We start from the raw sequence: 20,680 nt of genomic DNA on the forward strand, positions 1-20,680 counted from the left end.
GAAAAAATGGAACAGGTCTAATTTTAGAGCTCAATCCGGCCCTACGGATCATTTAAATCGGGTCGAATCGGATCTAAGTGGGTTGGGCTAGGTCGGGTCACGGATCAATCCGACTCATTTGCAGTCTTAATTATAATCTTATGAAAGCTACTATGAGCATCCATTCTAACTAAAGAGGCAAGATCAAAGGGAAAACTGCCATTCCAAACTGCTTGTGAGCGCTCCGCACTTGCATAATTGGCATCTTGGTTCATGAAACAAACTACGAGATATAATTGGAAAAATGGCCAATATATTACATAGGTAGGCTTGAGTTTTGCTATTAGGCCTAATACCCTAAATGAGCCTTCTAATTAAACTAGAAGTTGCGTTGAATTCATACATAAACCATTAGCTGACATCAGCATGTACATAAAGGCCTACATGCAGATGTAAATTTGATAGAATAGAATACGTACCGTTAGCTCGGGTTTGCAATTGCGCTTCGACCCAATGACTTGACCCAAAACAATATAAATCAGGATCATATCGTGACACGTTGACATCCTACCAATTATAGTTTAATTACTGACCAAACTTGACAAAATTATTAGAAGAAGTAGTTTCCAATCTGCCAACAATATAAACCAAGTCTGTTTTTTTGGCGTACACCTGACTGTGTATGCCGTCAATTACAGCTACTTATTTCTGTAGATCTCATTCATTAAATATTTATCTAGATGCATTATTGTAGAAATAAATAAATAGCTGTGACTGGCTATTTGGTGTATGAGCATAAAATTGCCCCATTCCTAATGGTGGATGGGCCAAGAAGCAGGTAATTACTTGCAGGGTGTGTGGGTCATCATGTGCTTGCACTCCAAAATGACCCTTGAACGTCGATGAATAGAGATGCCGCGTTTCAGGTTTGGCCCATTCCTTTCACGCGCCGCTAAAGTTCAAGAACCTGGAAATTCTGACGACTCCAGCCCGTCAGCAAGCCGAAAGCGACACGGCATCCGCATCTACCCGATGGAAGCAAAGTCCGAGGCTCAACTCTGTGGGCCACAAGGCAACGTCCCAAATGAACGGCGGAAAGAAATTTGGGTGTAGACCTCCATAAATCTTCTGCCGCAAATTTGGTTCGTCGATTCTGGATGCCGTGTTTCTGTTGCTTGTTTTTGCTGGTATTTGTCTCGTTTCTCTTCCATCCATCGTGCCAAATAGAAGTTATGCAGCTAGTCCGAAATGATCCTTGTTTTCCGGCTGTTCATTTCCTTGGGATTGGATACCATTCTTCCTCCCCCATTTACATCTGTGTCTTCACCCTTTCTCTCTTTGTGGGCATCTGATTCTTTGCCTTGCCTTTTGTTAATTGTTGTCCATCTCGTCTCCCTCACACTGCATCAGCTCAGGTGGCTAGCCAAACCATGGCTGCCCACCTACTACAAATAGGGACTCGGCAGCCTCCCGTTCCCCACATTCCCTGCCAACTTTGCTCCACAGGAGTTATCCAAGTGGGTTGCGATGGCAAACCAGCCCCCCACCGGCCGTCGACCCTGGTTCCGGCTGGCGTCCCAGGTCCTAAGGGAGTCGACAGCGCCGCTTCAACCTGTCCAGACTCCCCTCGTAAGGCAACCTGGTGCAGTACTTCCGCCACAGTCTCAGCCCCCACCGGTGCAACCACAGCCACAGGCACCAAGACCACCATCACCAGCCCAGCCCCAGCCTCCGCGTGAGCCCACACCACCGCCGCCGCCACCGCCGCCGGCGGCGGCAGCCCAACCCTCCGTAACTCCTCCGCAAGCGGAATCAACAGAGCCTGCATCGCCGTCTGGCGTGCCACCCAAACAACCATCCTCGCCTCCACCACCCCTCAGGCCCATAAAAACCTCCCGATCCCCTCCTCCCCAGTCTCCCAAGGTCAAGTCTCCCTCCCCAATACCCTCCCCGTCCCCTAGGTACGACTCTGGTGACCGCACTCTAAAACCGAGTCCAGAGCCTGAACTGAAGACCATACCAGAAGCCCAGCCAAAGAGCACCACCAACAACGACAAAGGAGAGCCATACAAGAATGCCCGCAACGGCGAGCCGAAGCGTGGCACATCTCAGGCTGACACGAGAGCCCCCCCTCCTTCCCCTAAGAGGGAAGCCAAGAAGAAAGATGAGGGTGACATGAGAATGATTACCATTGCAGGAGACAACATGGGGGCCTCCATGGATCTGGGTCCTCTTTACAGCAGAAAGCAGCAGCAGCAGAAGAGCAATGCCAGCCTCCCCAAAAGAGGCCAGGCGAGTGATTCTGCGACTGACGATGGAAAATCCAGTGACAAGAACGGAGCCAGAGCAGCAGCAAAGGCGAAGCCCATAACCTCTCTGGTGAACGGCAACGTGCAGGGCGTCAACAATTCCATCGTCTTCAACAGCACCTATTCCTATCGCAGCCCCGGCGTGCACATCGCCCTCAGTAGCCACCGCAACCCCAAGAGCAAGGCTCATCCACCTCCCCAATGAGGCCCCTCCTACGGCAACAGTTGTCATTTCACCTTAAAAAGAATATCAGGAGCCCTTCTGCTGCTGCCGCTACTGCCAACTTCTCCATGGCCCCTCATCCCCTCATTATTATTATTTACGTGCCCAAGATCAAGTTGCCTTGATGGCTATTTTTAATTTGTACTGCTTGTGTGAAATCGTATTTCCTAAATATATAAACCAGTGATTCTGTTGGATGATATCATAGGCTTCTTCAAGGATTAAACACACCAAGTTTAGATAAAGGAATTGAAATGAAACATAAATGCTTAAGCTCCTTGACATCAACAGAGCATTCAACAAGATTCCATACAAGCAGAAACGCACCCAAGGTATATGTTAAAGAAGCGATGACGATTTTTTTTTTCTTTTGGATCAAAGCAATGAGGACATTTTTATTTAGATTAGTATATATATATATATGTGTGTGTGAAAATTATAACGAATATAGCAACTGAAAAATCACAGGGCAGCTGAATTATTTGTTCCACCGTGTGTGCTGCTCACCTAAAGCCCTATTTCATATACTCATATACTCGTATACAAATAAAAATTAAACTCTCTACAAGAAAACCTGTGAACGGTTATGGTGGGTCGTAAGAGACTGCATACATGGGAAGCAGTCCAAGGGCTAGTCAGAGATCAGGTTGCTCACATTTCATGGGAAAGTTCAAGTTGGCTGGAGCATCTGAAGATGCCAAAGTGCCATTCTAATTGCCAGGAGTGGCAGCTACAAAGGAATCACTCACAATGTCAAACTTGAGCCTGCTTTTAATCCTACTACTGCCCAGGCATTCCGAAGGATCAGAAAAAGAGTCAGCAATCAGCATCTTTTTTTTTTCTTTTTTTTTTTTTGGTGTAAATGGGCGATTCTATGTTTTACTTGTTGGAGTATAGGAAAAAATATTTCTCTAGAAAGAAAAGAATGAAGAGGTGAAATACTTCAAAATTTTATTCACTTTGGCTCATCCCTCTTACAAAAAACTATAAGGCTTACATAGAATTTATAGGACTCCTAGGTACAAATTGAAAGCCAAAATATTTGGACCACCTAAATGCACATTGGAAACCCAAATGAATACACATTAAAAACCCAAATATATAAACCACCTAAATGCATATTGAAAACCAAAATGAATACACATTCAACCCCCAAATTTATGAATCACTACTATCAAGGTGACCCTTAATATTTTCATAAACCTCCCAAAAGACATTTATTAAGTTTATTTTCTCAACATCCCCCTTTAAACTTAATTCCTGGTAACTCCAAGCATCATCCTCAACTTGCTAAAAGTGTCATACTTGAGAGGTTTCATAAAAATATCCGTAACTTGATCATGGGTCTTCACATACTTCATTTGCACTTCATTCTTCGCAATGCAATCTCTAAGGAAATGATATCTCGTATCTATATGCTTGCTTCTATCATGAAAAACTGAATTCTTCGCCAATGCAATGGCGGACTTGTTGTCAATAAAAATCTCCATAGCCTCCTCTTGTGGAATTTATAACTCCTTCAACAATCTTCTTAACCATACGGCATGACAAACACAAGATGCAGCGGCAATATATTCAGCTTCACATGTTGAAAGTATCACAATTGGTTGCTTCTTCGAACTCCAAGTAAAAGCCGTATGCCTCAAGTAGAAAACAAAGCCAGTAGTGCTCTTCCGGTCATCCATATCTCCGGCCCAATCACTATTACTATAGCCCGCAAGCTTAAATTCATTAAAAAATGTATAAAGCAAGCTAAAAATAATTGTACCTTTGATATAACGAAGAATTCGTTTCTCTACTTTGAAATGTGTCCGGTCTTGTATAAGTTAGGTATCTCAAAATTCCAACTAGACTCTTGAAGGTTGTAGAGTCTACCTTCTCTCCTTCTTCATGCTTAGACAATTTGACTCCACATTCTACCGGAGTGCTCACGAATTGACAATCTTCCATTTTGAACTTCTTAAGGATCTCCTTGGCAAAACCTGCTTGAGAAATAAAAATTTCATCTTCCATTTGCTTGATCTCAATGCCAAGATAATAAGATGTGAGACCAATATCCGTCATTTCAAACTCTCTCATCATAGCTTGCTTAAACTCTCCAAACATACTTGTATTACTGCCCGTAAAAATTAAATCATCAACATATAAGCAAACAAATAAAATGTCTCCATTTTCACGCACCTTAGCATAGAGAGCATTCTCATGTGGGCACTTGGTAAACCCATTCTCTTGAAAATACTTTTCAATCCAACTATTCTAAGCCTTTGGCGCTTGCTTTAAACCATACAAGGCTTTCTTCAAGTTCAACACTTTGTCTTCATGGCCTTTAATTACATAGCCCAAAGGTTGTTCAACATAGACCTCTTCCTCAAGAATGTCATTTGATAAATCTTTCACTTCTTTTGAGCGGCAAGTGAGATTATCACTCAGATGGTCTCCAACCGTGCAACGGGAGCAAACACTTCATCATAGTCAATTCTGGGATGTTGACTATATCCCTTAGCTTCCAATCTTGCCTTGTATCTCTGTACTTCACCCTTAACATTCTTCTTTTCTTTGAAAACCCACTTCACACCAATGGGCTTTTGACCTTCCGGCATGGTTGCTAACTCCCAAAAGTTCTTCTCAATCAACTTGATCTACTCATCCATAGCAATTCTCCACTTCTCATCTTTTACTACTTCTTCAAAAACTATGGGCTCACAATCAGCAAAGTGACAAAAAAGAGTTAGATCATTTTGATTCTCTGTTACCTCATATATTTCACTTAGTCTTCTCATTTTTTCTGGCCTTGAACTTGGTTTTGCTGAAAATGAAGATGAAGATGAAGATGGTGTAACAGGAGGTGTTGTGGGCTCTTGAACTTCACTTCCTTGCTCCTCCTCATTAAAGAATGGAAAGAAATCATTACTTCTCCTTATCTTCATTACTCCAATCCCATAAATCTTCTTCATCGAACTCCACATTTCTACTAATAGTCGTCTTGCCAATACTTAGATTGTAGAGCTTGTAGCCTTTGGAACATTATGATACCCAATGAAGATGTGCTTCTTGCTTTTATCATCAATCTTGGACCTCTCTTGATCGGGTACATGAAGATAGCCAATGCTCCCAAAAACTTTTTGATGGAAAATACTTGGCTTTCTTCTACTCCATGCTACTTGGGGAGTTTTGTCTCATAGGCTTCTTGTTAGACACCGGTTGGATAAGTACACCGCACAATCAACCACTTCCGTCCAAAATTCTTTTGGCATCTTCTTTGTCTTCAACATGCTTCGAGCCATATTGAGAATGCTCCTATTCTTTCTTTCTACAACACCATTTTATTGTGGAGATCTTGGAACGGTCAAGAACCGTCAAATGCCATTTGCTTCACAAAACTCATTAAACTCGTTAGAAGTAAACTCGCCCCCTCTATCCATTCTCAAGGCTTTAATACAATAGCCACTTTTCTTTTCAACAAGTGCTTTAAATTTTTTAAAAGCACCAAACACTTCAGATTTTTCTTTCAAAAAATGAACCCAAGTTTTTTTACTAAAATCATCAATAAAAAGAAAAAAATACCGATTGTTACCAAATGAAGAAGGCTTGATTAGTCTACAGACATTGGCATGAACAAGTTGAAGTGGCTCACTTGCTCTTGAAGTAGCTTCTCTTGGAAAGCTCTTTTAGAATTATTTGCCAACAACACACCCTTCACATAATTGATCTGGTTGGTCAATAGACGGCAAGCCCTTCAACATCCCTTTTTGAGCCAACAACTTCAAGCCTCCAAAATTCATATGCCCAAGCATCAAATGCCAAAGCCAAGAAGAATCTTTCATGCAAGTCTTGAGACATTTAGCAACATCAGTTTGGATATCAAGCAAAAATATTCTATTCTTTGTCATGGGCACCTTAGTAGTCACATTCTTCCGATCATCTTGAAGTAAGAGGCTACGATTTTTCATATGAGCCTCGTAGTTCTTCTCTAAAAGTTGTCCCAAACTCAAAATGTTACTTTTTATACTTAGAACATAATAAACATTACTCATAAATTGATGACCACCATTTTTCATACGAATTAAAATCGTACATTTGCCTTCAATTGGAACTTTAGAGTTATCTCCAAAAGTGACAAATCCGATCACTGATTTGTCAATCTCCACATATGTGATTGCTTGCGGCATTATCAAGATACCACAAATCTTTCTTGCTTCTTTTTTCTCCTTTGTAAGCTAGCAACAAAGTGGCCTCCGCTTCCTCATTTTCTACATAATTGGCCTTCTCTACAATATTGCTTGGGGAGCTCCAACACTCTCGAGCATAATGCCCATTCTTTTGGCAATTGTAACACCAAACATTGGACTTATCATTTTGCCTTGTGTAGTTTTCTCTACCACGTCCTCTTGAGGAATGCCACCTTTCTTCATTATTGGTGTTTTGATTGCCTTGTCTGCCTCTTTCTCTTCCTCTTCCTCCTCTCCCTCGACCTTGTCCATGTCCACGTCCTCTTCCTCCTTGACTTTTCTCACGCTCCCCTTCCTTCTCCTTCACCAAGAGCTTGGTGGCTAAAACTTGCTTGATTGGCTCCTCCTTCTTCTTGTTGACTCTCTCTTCATGGACTTGTAACAAACCCATAGGTTGATCAACCGTCATAGTCTCCAAATCTTTGGACTCCTCAATGGCTACGACGATGTAATCAAACTTCGAATGCAACGAGCGAAGAATCTTTTTAATGACCCGGACATCTTTCAATCTTTCTCCATACCTCTTCATTTGATTCACTATGGCCAATCCCCTCGAAAAGAAATCCGCAATAGACCCGAATTCTTGCATTCATATACCTTCAAAATGTCCTCGTAACATTTGAAGGCGCACTTTCTTCACTTTATCAACTCCTTAAAAGGAGTTTTGTAAGATCTTCCATGCTTGCTTAGCAGTAGTCGCATTAGCCACTCTCTCAAACATGACTTCATCCAAACATTAATGGATGAGAGTGAGAGATTGTTGGTCCTTCTTCCGCATTTTCTGCAGAGCCTCCTTTTGAGCAGGACTCGTCGTAGCTTCTTCAAGAGGCTCCACATAGCCTCTATATACGATCTCACATACATCTTGTGATCCAAGCAAAGCCTTCATACGAATGCACCAATTCTCATAATTCTCTTTTGTAAGGTGAGAAAATTGAAATGGAAAGGTAGAATAAGCCATCTTCAGAATCAAGAAATTGGAGCTCTGATACCAGTTTGTTCGAGTATAGGAAGAAATATTTCTCTCATAAGGAAAGAATGAAGAGGTGAAATACTTCAAAATTTTATTCACTTGGGCTCATTCCTCTTACAAAAAACCATAAGACTTACATAGAATTTATAGGACTCCTAGGTACAAATTGAAAGCCAAAATATATGGACCACCTAAATGCACATTGAAAACCCAAATGAATACACATTGAAACCACAAATACATGAACCACCTAAATGCACATTGAAAATCCAAATGAATGCATATTAAAAACCCAAATATATAAACCACCTAAATGCATGTTGAAAACCCAAATGAATGCACATTCAAAACCCAAATTCATGAACCACTACTATCAAGGTGACCCTTCATATTTTCATAAACCTCCCAAAAGACATTTATTAAGTTTATTTTCTCAACATTACTATTGTTTAGCCCGAATACCGATTAAGATAGTTATTAATGGCACCAAAGTCACTGGCTAGGCTCCGACAAGCATGAGTGCTTTCACCAATGAAAGCATAGTAACTTCTGGATCGGTGATTTAGTTGAAAGCAGAGCATTCATCTGTTGATTTGTTTAGAACACAAGATCTGGAATCAGCAACAAAATCGAAACATGCACTGATAGGCATCAATACTTTCACTGATTCGGCATTTGAGCAAGAACAAGGCATGAATCATTTCCTTATGGGAAGTTTAGTTACTTGTTCAACGAAAAAGGCCAACCATAATTGACAATTTATGTGGCACCTTTCATTGTGGACAGTGATGCATGTCAACTGTCTTTCCAGCTTATGCATTCAGTATCAATCTCAGAGAACTGAGATCTCTCTAAAGCTGTAGGAACATATCAAAGGGAATAGCACAGAAAAAAAAAACATTGTACATATACAAAAGCATCATAAAGATGACACTAACCAAGCACTTACCTTCTTTTTTCTTTTTTGCAGTACACTAGCACATGCACACATACAACTACTATTTATTTTATTATTCCAATCATCATGACATTGGAATAGCAGGCAATTGTTCCATGGGTAACGACCATGAGTAAGCCACAAGATATCACCTGTACACAACCAATATGGGACTAAACACATACCTGCATATGCTCCCCCATTTAAGCACTAGCATTCTCACCAAGCTAAGGTTCCAAATCCAATCACAAATATCATGATCAGCACAGTCAGCTCAAAAAGAGCACATGTTGAATGTCTCCTAGCCTATATGAGGCATAGGTGGGGTCCGCTCAAATATTAATTGTAATGACCCAGAATCTCATCCAAAAGGGCTAGACTAAAGGTATAATGTGGGTTACTTGTCTCTATATAAGTACTCAAGATTTCTCCAGTGCACAACCAATATAAAACTAAAGATACATCCATACAAATCCTCACACATATTGCTAGGTTTAAGTTCAACATTCTACCTGCACCTGACCTAGCCTATATAACTTGAGTTGAGAATTTGTTAAGAATGATGATTTCGATAGGTTAATCTGCACGCAACATGCTCCTAAGCTTTACTAAGGCACACCAAATTATTTTCATGTGTTTTGGTTACATCCTTGCCAAGATATATGGGTACTTAAAAGTTACCTCAATGGACTCTCTCCTACACTAATTCTTCCTTATTTTTTTTTCATATTTTTCCCCAAATTCTTAATATTTTTAATTATCTATCTTGTTGTACATGTCAAAAAAATCTTAAGGTTTCATATTGTTTCATTATTTAATTTCATGAACAAACCAAAATTCAACTGGTTTGGATGCTTTTGAACTATGAATCAAATCAAAGCATTGCCCCAAGCTATTAATACTATTTATGCATAAACAAACGAGCTCTTCGGTTTTAGATATTTAGGATGTTATGGATCATAATCTATGGAATGGACTCTCAAATTAAAGAATCATCTCACACTCTCTATCTCCCTGTGTGTATAGATCATAATCTATACCCAGAAAAATATGTCATAATGGCTAATAAGGACATGTTAAATACCCAAATAAAATTAGAAGATACCCTCATTCAATAAAACTGCTTGGGAATAAAGGGTCAATGACCTAAAAGCATTTAATTTGTCTAGCTTCCTGACAACTCAACTAAGGCCCTATTTGAGGGAGCTGTTGGCAGTAGAGTTTTTGGAAGTAGAGCTTTTATAAAAAGCTGTTTGCTATTTGGTAGCTACATTTCTAAAGAACTGTGGCATTTTAACATGTATTTGGTAAACAAAATGAGAAAGTACTTTTGAATGATAAAATTACTATAAAGGATATTGCACAATATTATACAACAGAGCATAATAAAATATAACATGTATTAATATATAAATATATGATATAGTATAATATTACTATAATGTAATATAATATTATTATAATATAGTAATATAACATTGTATACTATAACATAATAATTTAATATAATATTAAATTATTTAATATAACATATCAATGTATTATGATATAATGTAATATAATATTATACTTATAGTATAATATAATAATAAAGTTATTAAATATTATAATTATTAGCGTAAATTAATTTCTCATAATATAACATAATATTAAATTATTTAACATAACATATTAATGTATTATGATATAATGTAATATATTATTATATTTATAGTATAATACAATAATAGAGGTATAAAAAAATTATAATTATTAGCGTAAATTAATTTCTCATAATATAACATAATATTAAATTATTTAACATAACATATTAATGTACTATGATATAATGTAATATAATATTATATTTATAGTATAATATAATAATCAAGGTATAAAATATATAATTATTAGTGTAAATTAATTTTTCACTCTCCTGATAACCATTTATCTCTCTAAAAAATTATATAGCTAGGTGATAAAATTGATTAAACAATTACTAAATTTTTAGATGAGAATCCTATAGATGAGAAACTATTTAGCATGTTCTATGTACATAGTTTAATTAGTTTTGGAATACACTTTATATAGCCTGGCACACAGTTAAGTCTTTCTAACACACAGTTTAGTCTTCGTAGCATACAGTTACGTAAGCTTGGTACACAGTTAAATAAAAATTGAACACAATTAATCTAGCTTGGTACACACATAATATATATTGGCACACAGTTGATCAAGGCTTGCACACAGTTAACTTTACCTTGTTTATACTTTTTTATATTATTGATGTAGTAGCAACAAAAATACAAAAAGCATCATTCATGTTTGCTCAAATACAAAATAAAACAACCAGCTCCTCAATAATTTCATAAAGAAAAGAAATCAACGAGCTATAAGTTGAGAAGCAATATGATCATGTAGAATATCCATCTCACAGTTACCCAATATTTGGCTTTGCTCTGCACTCAGTTCTTCCTACGGTTCATTAATTTCTAAACAATCAGAAGGGAGTAGATCCTCATTATCATCATAAGGCTGAAACTCCAAATCTTTGATTACATAATTTCTAATAAAATTATGAATAGCCATAAAAGCCACCACATTTTGGACTTGTTTATGATGAGAAAAGTTGGGCATGGTACTCAACATTCTCCATCTATTTTTCCAGCATTTCGAATGTCTTCTCAATAGTGCATCTCAGGGAGGAATGTGCATGATTAAAGATTTCATGCATACCTCTTGGTTAATTTTCACGTCGAAAATTTGATAAATAAAACCTCTCCCCTTTGTATGGCCCCATATATCCCGACATGTGAGAATATCCTGCATCCACCAAATAATATTTAGCTATATATATATATGAGTTAGTATTTTACACTATGCATGAAAGTTAAAAAAGTATACCTACGATCATAAAATATCTAATTAATATGCATATGTCTACATTATAATATATTTAATTAAAATGCATACCTCTAGGTGGGTGTGAAAATTGGAGCTCTTCTCTGCGTATAACATCTAAAAAAAATGAGTATCATGAGCAGTATCCTCCCATCCAGCACAAACAAAAGTAAAACGTATGTCAAAATCACAACATGCTATAACATTTTGTGTAGGAATCCCTTTTCGGTCAATATATGTACTTGTTTGGATGGAGAAATTTTTACTGGTATATGGGTGCCATCAATTGCTCCAATGTAGTCCTTAAAATAAGGCTACCAACGACTATCGTCGCGGATTTTACTTAGAATATTTTTGAACTCTTTATCAACCGGGCTAATGATATTCTTGGACATTCTTAAAATTGCATTTAAAATATGGGTGAAATATCTACTAACTGTTTCTCCAAAATATTAAATTTTTTCTTGAAGCATCCTATTCCCAAACCCATGTCCTAGAATGATCAAAAATATAGACACCAGCTCCTCAACAAGAATATATCTAAAAGCCTTTAAACCATATTTGACTTTCAATTTGGTGCGGACACGAGTACAGGACTGATTATTTTGCGGGATCATAGTTGTCGCAGGAGGATGGTCCAGCCACTTTCGTTGTGGCTGGATTGATTGATGTTATTTTTATTATTTATTTATTTTATGTGGGTAGGATTAATTTGCATATTGTCTTTTGAGGACCTTTTTCGAATTGTTTTCTTCGTTGGGACTTATTTGTTATGTTGTGGCCCTATATATATATAGGGCATGCATTTGTTTATTTTTTTTTAATGAATGAATACAAGAAAATTAGCCTCCTTCTTCTTCCTCCTCCTCTCCTCTTTTCTTCTTCTTCCCCTCTTCTTCTCCTCTTTCATGCTGCCTTCTAACCCTTACATCCGTCCTACATCAGCTTTGGTATCAGAGCAGACCAGACTTTACCTCTGTTGCTGAAGTCAAAGGATCCAGTTTATGGACGGACCTCCACCGATTCCTTTTAGGCCTTTTCCTCATCTATATTTTGCTGGAGTAGTTGCACCGCAGACGCCGGATCGTACGGAGGGTCCCTGCACAACACGCATTCCGAAGAAGAAGGGACGTTCCCTTTCTTCTTTGTTTTCTTCCCTCTCCTTGATCTCATCTCCCGTGAGGACAAAAGGGGCAAAACCCTCCCGTCGGCCGCTTACCGCCCATCGCCATTCCACCAATCCTCCTCACCATACGCCGTCATCGCCTTCGTCCCCCACCACCACCGTCTCCATCTCCTTTTCCCCTCCCCTCTCTCTCGGTTCCTGCACAGAAGGGGCAAACTCCGTTGCCGGCGAACCCCACAGTGGCTCGGGAGGCAAATAAGCCGCCCCCCCCCCCCCCTCGTCGTTTTTTCCCCTCCAGCCGCCGCCACGCATGCGCCAACCACCGCCTTCGCCTTGCAGCACCGCCGATTCACCATTGGAAACCACCGCGTCGTCCCGGAAGCTTCGGCCGCACCCTACTGCTTCCGCCCGAGACCAAAGCTAGGAGAAGGACGCCGCCTCCACACGAGACGCCGCCCCAGCACCCTCTTCCGCCGGTGCAACGCCTCCCCGCAGCCACCGCCGCGAAATCCGGCGAGATCCGTCGGGAGCGAACGAACGGTCGAAGGTGGAAGATGACCTACAGTGCGGGTAAGATCCAGACCCGTTAGCCCATCACCCATTAGCCCGAACCAATTCAAAATCAAAATTCAAAATTTTAATATTGCGGATCGGACTGTCTTAACGGGTTGGTTCTATTAACCCGATAACCTGAGTCCATTTGGGTTATTAAAAAAAAAAAAAACCGCACGTGACGCGTAAGTCACGCACGTGCGGGAGTCTCCTTCTCTCCATTTCTTACTTTCCCGACTTTCTTCCTTGGGGATTTTTTTTTCCGACCACCGACCACCGCTTACCGTCACCGCACCGCCAATCTTTCCCCTTCCCTCACACCACAGAGTTGCCTCCGGTCGCCCCGCAGCCACCCGTGGCCGCCTCCCATCCACCTCCTCCGTCGGCCACCGTCCAAGGCTTCCGGCCGCTCCTCCGCTGTCGGTTCCCTCGCCCCACCTCTGCATTCCGCCAGCCGCACACCCCAAGTCCCCTCTGCCACCCACCCTGCTGTCCGCTGCTATCTGCGCCCCCACCCTTGTCCCACCGCCGCTGCCATCTCTGCTGCTTGCACCACCGCGCCGCGCGCCGCCCCCGCCCTTCTGTACCGCCGCTTGCCGCTGCTAGTCGCCGCCGCGCCACCGTGTTGCTCTCGCCGCCGCATTGCCGTCGCTACCGTCGCCTGCTGCACCACCATTGTCAACTTTGACAGCCACCTTCGCAGACCGCTCCAACCGTAACCGCCATCAGTTGCTCCGACCACCTCCACGGGAATTGTCGTAGTGATGACCCTGCAACGCTGTGACCATCTTCCCAGCATCATCTCAGCCTGAACATCTTCTGCAAGCACAGGCCTCTATCCAGTTTGGGTCAGCTTTGTTTCCCCTCCCCTGCAGGGTACATTTGTTCCTTTAAATTGGCATTAATTATCGCATTTTGTGCTTGGTGATTAGTTCTACATATTCAAACACATGCAACCACAAACATCCACAAGACAACCAGAAACCCTAGTAGTCACATTTTTTTAATATTAATTGTAGAGCTAGATCACATCGGGGAGACATACGTGGTTTCGTGACACCTTGCATAGTCCGAGAACTTGGTACTACTTGTTTGCAGCTACTTGTTGGCCTGCGTCTTATATTAATTTTCAGCTTGCAATAACTATTTGCTAGGGAGTAGTTTTAGTTTATATTGAGCATCTACTTTGCAATTTTGAATTCATTTCATGCATTAGGTCTACTTAGAAACCTTTCTAGTTGGTCGGCTCTTACATTTTGTCATTCATTTTATGCATCTACGTAGTGGTCGTGTCGCATCTCATCCTGAGTCCCACCTAGATATGGATTCCAAAATTGAAGCCCTATTAAAAGCTATCCACGACACTAATGCCCAAGTCCAAACTAACAATGCCCAAATTCATGACCTAACCATAATGTCCACCCAGGTTACTGCCCGACTCGATTCAATTGAGGTTTCACTTCAGAGGGTTATTGAATCCCAAAAAGCTAGTACCCCCCATTTATCGGGTTTTGACGAAAACGACACCCTAGAACAAATCCTAGAACGACATGACTCGGTTCGGCAAGACAACTTTGATAATAGGCTTGTTCCAGGTCACCATTATGCCTACCCTCGCCCTAGAGGATCTGGTCCCTTTCCTAATATTGATAGAGGTTACCAACATAACGTAGAACCCAGAGAACCTCGTGACCCTGATGACGATGTAATGCGAGGCATTAGGGTTGACGCCCCCACATTTGACGGTCGTCTTGATCCGAAAGTCTTCTCAGATTGATTACGCGAAATGGACCATTTCTTTGAGTGGTACAATCTATCTGAGGAGAAAAAAGTCCGATTCACTAGGATGAAACTCCTTGGTCGAGCTAAGCTATTTTGGCAAAACACTGAACAATTGTTAGCCAGGAGACATCAACCTGCTATTACAGATTGGGTTGCAATGAAAGAAAAATTAAAAGAAAAATACCTTCCATTAAGTTATCAAGCTGACCTCCTAGATTGATGGAACAATTTAAGACAAGGTAGCCGCACAGCTACTGATTACATCGCCCAATTTGACGAATTTATGATGCGAAGTAATATAGCTGAAGATGAACGTATGATCTTGAGCCGGTTTCGACGTGGCCTAAATGATGAGCTTAGGAAAGAACTTGTCCTTCGTGAAGTGGCCACCTTAGACCAAGCCTATACATTTGTGCAAAACTATGAGCAATTCTCCAAATCTATGTTTGCTAGGCGCCCTGATACCAGGCGGCTTCCCACTAGTGCCCAACCATCTGGACCCAGACCCCCAGTCGGTTCTGTCCCACCTAAACCCTTTTCTTCTCCACCTATCCAAAATCGAGATATTAAAGGCAAAGAAATTTTAAGTGAACCTCCAAAGACAAATTCAAGAATTCAGTATTTTAAATGCTAAGGGTTTGGTCATGTTGCCTCCCAATGTGCAAATCAGACCCTTGTTATTGATGCATAAGAACAGAAGGATGACATAGATAATTTGGAGAAACAAATTTATGAACCTAATTTAGATGATATTCAAGATGTCGAAGACGAACCTGAGGAAGAATCACACGCTTTAGGCTGTATCCGACCTATTCCCCAGATAAGCGCCCACGAACCTGACCACTCCACTATGAATGTAGTAAGGTGTGCAATTACCCAGCCTAAGGAGACTGATGACTGGAGACGAACCTCAATTTTTCACACTTACATTAAATGCGGAGACAAAGATTATAAAGTTATCATTGATAGCGGGAGCTGCATTAATGCGATATCTTCCAGCATTGTCGCCCGCTTGGGTCTGACTCCTGTGTCCCAACCTCAACCATATAAGGTCTCCTGGATCGACACATCGTCCATTAACATTGAGGAACGGTGTCTTGTACCTATTCAAATCCTTTCTTATAAAGACACTGTCTGGTGTGACGTACTCCCAATGGACGTAGGTCATCTGATATTAGGTAGACCTTGGTTGTTCGACCTCGATGTCACCATCTATGGTCGAACTAATTCTTGCTCTTTTGTATTCCAGGGTAAAAAGATTAAGCTTAATTCTTTACGGCCCAAAACACTAGATAAGAGTACGAAAAAGAGTAAATCAAAGGGGAAGGAACTCCATATCCTTAGTCCCACGGAATTTGAGAGGAACGTATTTAATGACTCTCCGGTGTTTGCCCTGCTAGTTAAAGAACTTCAGCCACATCTTACAAGCACATTATCGGCTGAATCCCTCGCTATCCTCGAGGAGCTCAAAGAAGTCTTTCCTGAGGATCTCCCGGCTCATTTACCCCCTTTGCATGATATTCAGCACGCCATTGATCTAGTCCCGGGAGCTACTCTTCCTAACTTGCCCCATTATCGGATGAACCCTTCTGATCATGCAGAGCTCCTAAGGCAAATTAGCGAGCTCCTACAAAAGGGATTTATTCGGGAGAGTCTAAGTCCTTGTGCCGTACCTGCCGTTCTTACTCCAAAAAAAGATGAAACTTGGAGAATGTGTGTAGACAGTCGGACTATTAATAGAATCACGGTCAAATACCATTTTCCTATTTTCCGGCTAGACGATATGTTGGATATGATGGCAGGTGCCACAATTTTCTCCAAGATTGACTTAAAAAGTGGTTACCATCAAATCCGGATTCGTCCAGGAGATGAATGGAAGACAGCCTTTAAGACAAAAGATGGCCTCTATGAATGGCTGGTAATGCCTTTTGGCCTCTCAAACGCTCCTAGTACATTTATGCGAGTGATGACTCAAGTACTACGGCCTTTCATGGGCAAATTTTTAGTCGTGTACTTTGATGATATCCTTATTTATAGTCAATCTAAGGAGCAACATTTAAGCCATTTGCAAGTTTGTACGACTTTACACAACAAGAGCCTCTATGCTAACCTTAAGAAGTGTTCATTTTTCACTCCTCACGTAAACTTCTTAGGATATATAGTCTCCTCTGAGGGTTTATCTGCTGACCCTGCGAAAATCACTGCAATTGTTGAATGGCCAGAACCTAAGAATATTACTGACAGCCGTAGTTTTCATGGCCTGGCTACATTTTACCGTCGTTTCATAAAGGGGTTCAGTACACTTATGTCACCTATCACAGATTGCCTTAAACGAAGTGACTTTCAGTGGACACGCGTAGCTGCTAAAGCATTTAGTGACATTAAGAAAAGAATAACGGAAGCACCAGTTATGCGACTCCCTGATTTTAGCAAAGTTTTTGAGGTGGAATGTGATGCATCTGGCTTAGAAATAGGTGGTGTGCTTAGTCAAGAACGCCATCCTATAGCCTATTTTAGTGAAAAGCTGAATGAGGCTAGACAAAGATATTCCACCTATGACAAAGAATTTTATGCAATAGTCCAGGCCCTACGGTATTGGCGACATTATCTCCTTCCAAATGAATTTGTTCTCTATTCTAACCATGAAGCACTTCGTTTTCTTAATTTCCAAAAAAAATTTAATCATCGACATGCCAAGTGGGTTCAATTCCTTCAGGATTACACTTTTGTCCTCAAGCATATGTCAGGTGCTGCGAACAAAGATGCTGATGCGCTAAGTCGACACGTAACTCTGTTGTCCGCCATGTCTGTTTCCATCACCGATTTTGATAGACTTAAGCTTGATTACTTGTCTTGCCCAGATTTTGGCCAACTCTATAATGCCCTTGCTGATGGACAAGGACCTTTGATTGATGGTGTTTATCTTCAAGACGGGTACTTGTTCAAAGCTTCCAAGCTCTGCATTCCGCGAACTTTCGTACGCGATTTCTTGATATGGGAAGTGCATGCCGGCAGTCTCGCTGGACATTTTGGACGTGATAAGACCATAGATGAAGTTGAACGTCAATTTTTTTGGCCAAGTTTGAAACGGGATGTTGCTAAAATTGTGGGACAATGTCGCATGTGTCAACTAGCTAAGCACAAAAAATAAAATACTGGCCTCTACACTCCGTTACCTGTCCCAGATCGCCCTTGGCTTGACCTTAGTATCGACTTCGTGCTCGGCCTTCCTCGCACTTTTCGGAAACATGATTCCATTTTTGTGGTTGTGGATCGTTTTTCTAAAATGGCCCACTTCCTCCCTTGTTCCAAAACTTCTGATGCCTCTCGAGTAGCCAAGATTTTTTTTGATGAGATTGTTAAGTTATACGGTTTACCAAAAACCATTGTCTCCGATAGGGATGTCCGCTTCATGAGCTATTTTTGGAAAACCTTGTGGCATATGGTTGGCACCAAACTTAAATTTTCTACTGCTTATCATCCTCAAACCGATGGCCAAACCAAAGTCATCAACCGAAGTCTAGGTAACCTTTTGCGAAGTCTAGTAGGGGATCACAATCGTAACTGGGATTCTATTCTGCCTGTCGCCCAATTTGCATATAATTCGTCGGTCAATAGATCTATCGGGATGAGTCTATTTGAAGTGGTCCATGGTTATAAAGCTCGCAAACCTGTAGATCTCCTACCTATGTCGCCCCATATTCGCATTTCTGAGTCTGCACATGCATTTGCACAACACATTCATACTCTGCATCATGAAATTAGCAAGTGCATTCACATGAGTAATGCTCAATATAAGCTACAGGCTGATTCTCATAAGCGAGATAAACAATTTCAAACTAGGGATTATGTTATGATACGTATTCGGCCTGAGCGGTTTCCATCTGGAACCGTCAAGAAACTGCAGGCTCGTAGTGCTGGGCCCTTTCGGGTGATGCAACGAGTGGGCACTAATGCTTACGTTCTTGATCTTTCCTCTGATTTTGGTATTAGCTCCACTTTTAATATTGAGGATTTGGTTGCTTACAAGGGCCCCCTTTCTATTCCTACTGATCCTTTCACTCAGCCATCACTTAAGCTTGATGATACTCCTATTCTTGATTCCATACCATCTCCGACCCATCTAGCTTTGCCACCAGCACAAAAAGAACATATTGATGCCATTTTAGATGAGCAGACTGTTTCTACCAGTGATGGGGGTATTCAGCGTTTCTTGGTTCGCTGGCGAGGACGCCCGGAGTCTGATGCTACATGGATTACACGTGCGGAGTTACAGCGCATTGACCCAGATCTCTTGGAGTACTACCAGAGTCATTCGTCGGGGTAGACTTCTTCTTACCCGGGAAGAGTTGGTGCGGACACGAGTACTGGACTGATTATTTTGCGGGATCATGGTTGTCGCAGGAGGACGGTCCAGCCACTTTCGTTGTGGCTGGATTGATTGATGTTATTTTTATTATTTATTTATTTTATGTGGGTAGGATTAATTTGCATATTGTCTTTTGAGGATCTTTTTCGAATTGTTTTCTTCGTTGGGACTTATTTGTTATTTTGTGGCCCTATATATATATAGGGCATGCATTTGTTTATTTTTTTTAATGAATGAATACAAGAAAATTAGCCTTCTTCTTCTTCCTCCTCCTCTCCTCTTTTCTTCTTCTTCCCCTCTTCTTCTCCTCTTTCACGCTGCCTTCTAACCCTTACATCTGTCCTACATCACAATTCCATGCATAGATCAATAAATACATGTTTTTCCATTCAAAATTGTTGTTGGTATCTATCTGGATTGCCATGATAAAAACTTGTATCCGGTTTGATAGGAGGTCCTACAAGGCACCTTCTCAATATATTTTGTGTAATATTCAGTAATCGTACCAATAGTTGCAGTTAGTAGAACATAAAAATTATCATCATCAACTATCTCATCTTCACTGGAATAATTCTCCTCAGAACTATTGTCAATACTACCCATACTTGTAGAAAAAAATATTATGCAAAAAATAAAACATCCATAACAAATAAAACAAATGATATATAAACATATAATATAAATAACACAAACAATATAAGAAAACACCAACACATAATATCGATAATATCCATAAAATCAATAGCATCCACAATACATTATCCAAGAGATACCATAAATACATATAGTCCATCACCATTCTGCAATAGAAGTTCATAATTAAAACTACAAAACATATTGCCATAATAGTACATCAACAATTACTTCTATAGGTTTGACATTCGCTTGAGCCATTCAATTTGAAGATAGGTATCTTGGAGAGCCACAAACATCTCTTGATGTTCTCTTTTAAGGAGCATCTTAGTAGCAATCAAAAGCAGTTCAGGTTGTGCTACCATCTCAGGCATCGCACGCACTACGCCTATCACCTCATCGATACTACATACAGATTTATCAATCGATACCATCTTGGATGACACTGTACTCCTCTTCTCCACTGTATCAATAAGACGACTCAATTGCTAAGATAGTTGTGCAGCACTCCCTATCTTCTTACATTTCTTATCATGCAAAGTATGGCTAACTCTCTTCTGTCCTCTCTCCTGGATAGCATCAAATGCAAAGGTAGGGTTACCATTAAAATTATCAGTGGGAACGTCATCAATTTTATATGCAATCATATGAGGGTCCTCATCTGAGTCATCTAAGCCCTCAAACATAT

At 40.6% G+C, this 20,680-nt stretch overlaps 1 protein-coding gene and 1 pseudogene across 1 annotated transcript; one reads left to right on the forward strand and one right to left on the reverse strand.

Annotated features, from left to right (window-relative positions):
* Positions 1–1,225: 1,225 nt before the first annotated feature.
* Positions 1,226–2,711, forward strand: LOC103697603 (uncharacterized). The gene has a single exon (XM_008779508.6). The coding sequence runs from the start codon at positions 1,507–1,509 to the stop codon at positions 2,491–2,493; it is 987 nt and encodes a 328-aa protein (XP_008777730.4). The 5' UTR covers positions 1,226–1,506; the 3' UTR covers positions 2,494–2,711.
* An 8,275-nt stretch (positions 2,712–10,986) lies between these two features.
* LOC148700176 (uncharacterized) lies at positions 10,987–12,147 on the reverse strand (annotated as a pseudogene).
* Positions 12,148–20,680: the final 8,533 nt, after the last annotated feature.

This window comes from Phoenix dactylifera, chromosome 13, assembly GCF_051530095.1.
Source record: "Phoenix dactylifera cultivar Ajwa chromosome 13, Ajwa_hap1_PhDact_Kaust_v1.1, whole genome shotgun sequence".
Lineage (NCBI taxonomy): Eukaryota > Viridiplantae > Streptophyta > Magnoliopsida > Arecales > Arecaceae > Phoenix > Phoenix dactylifera.

What these genes read in the sequence shown, in the direction of transcription:
- LOC103697603 (XM_008779508.6), top strand. Translation starts at nt 1,507, where the DNA reads ATGGCAAACCAGCCCCCCACCGGCCGTCGACCCTGGTTCCGGCTGGCG.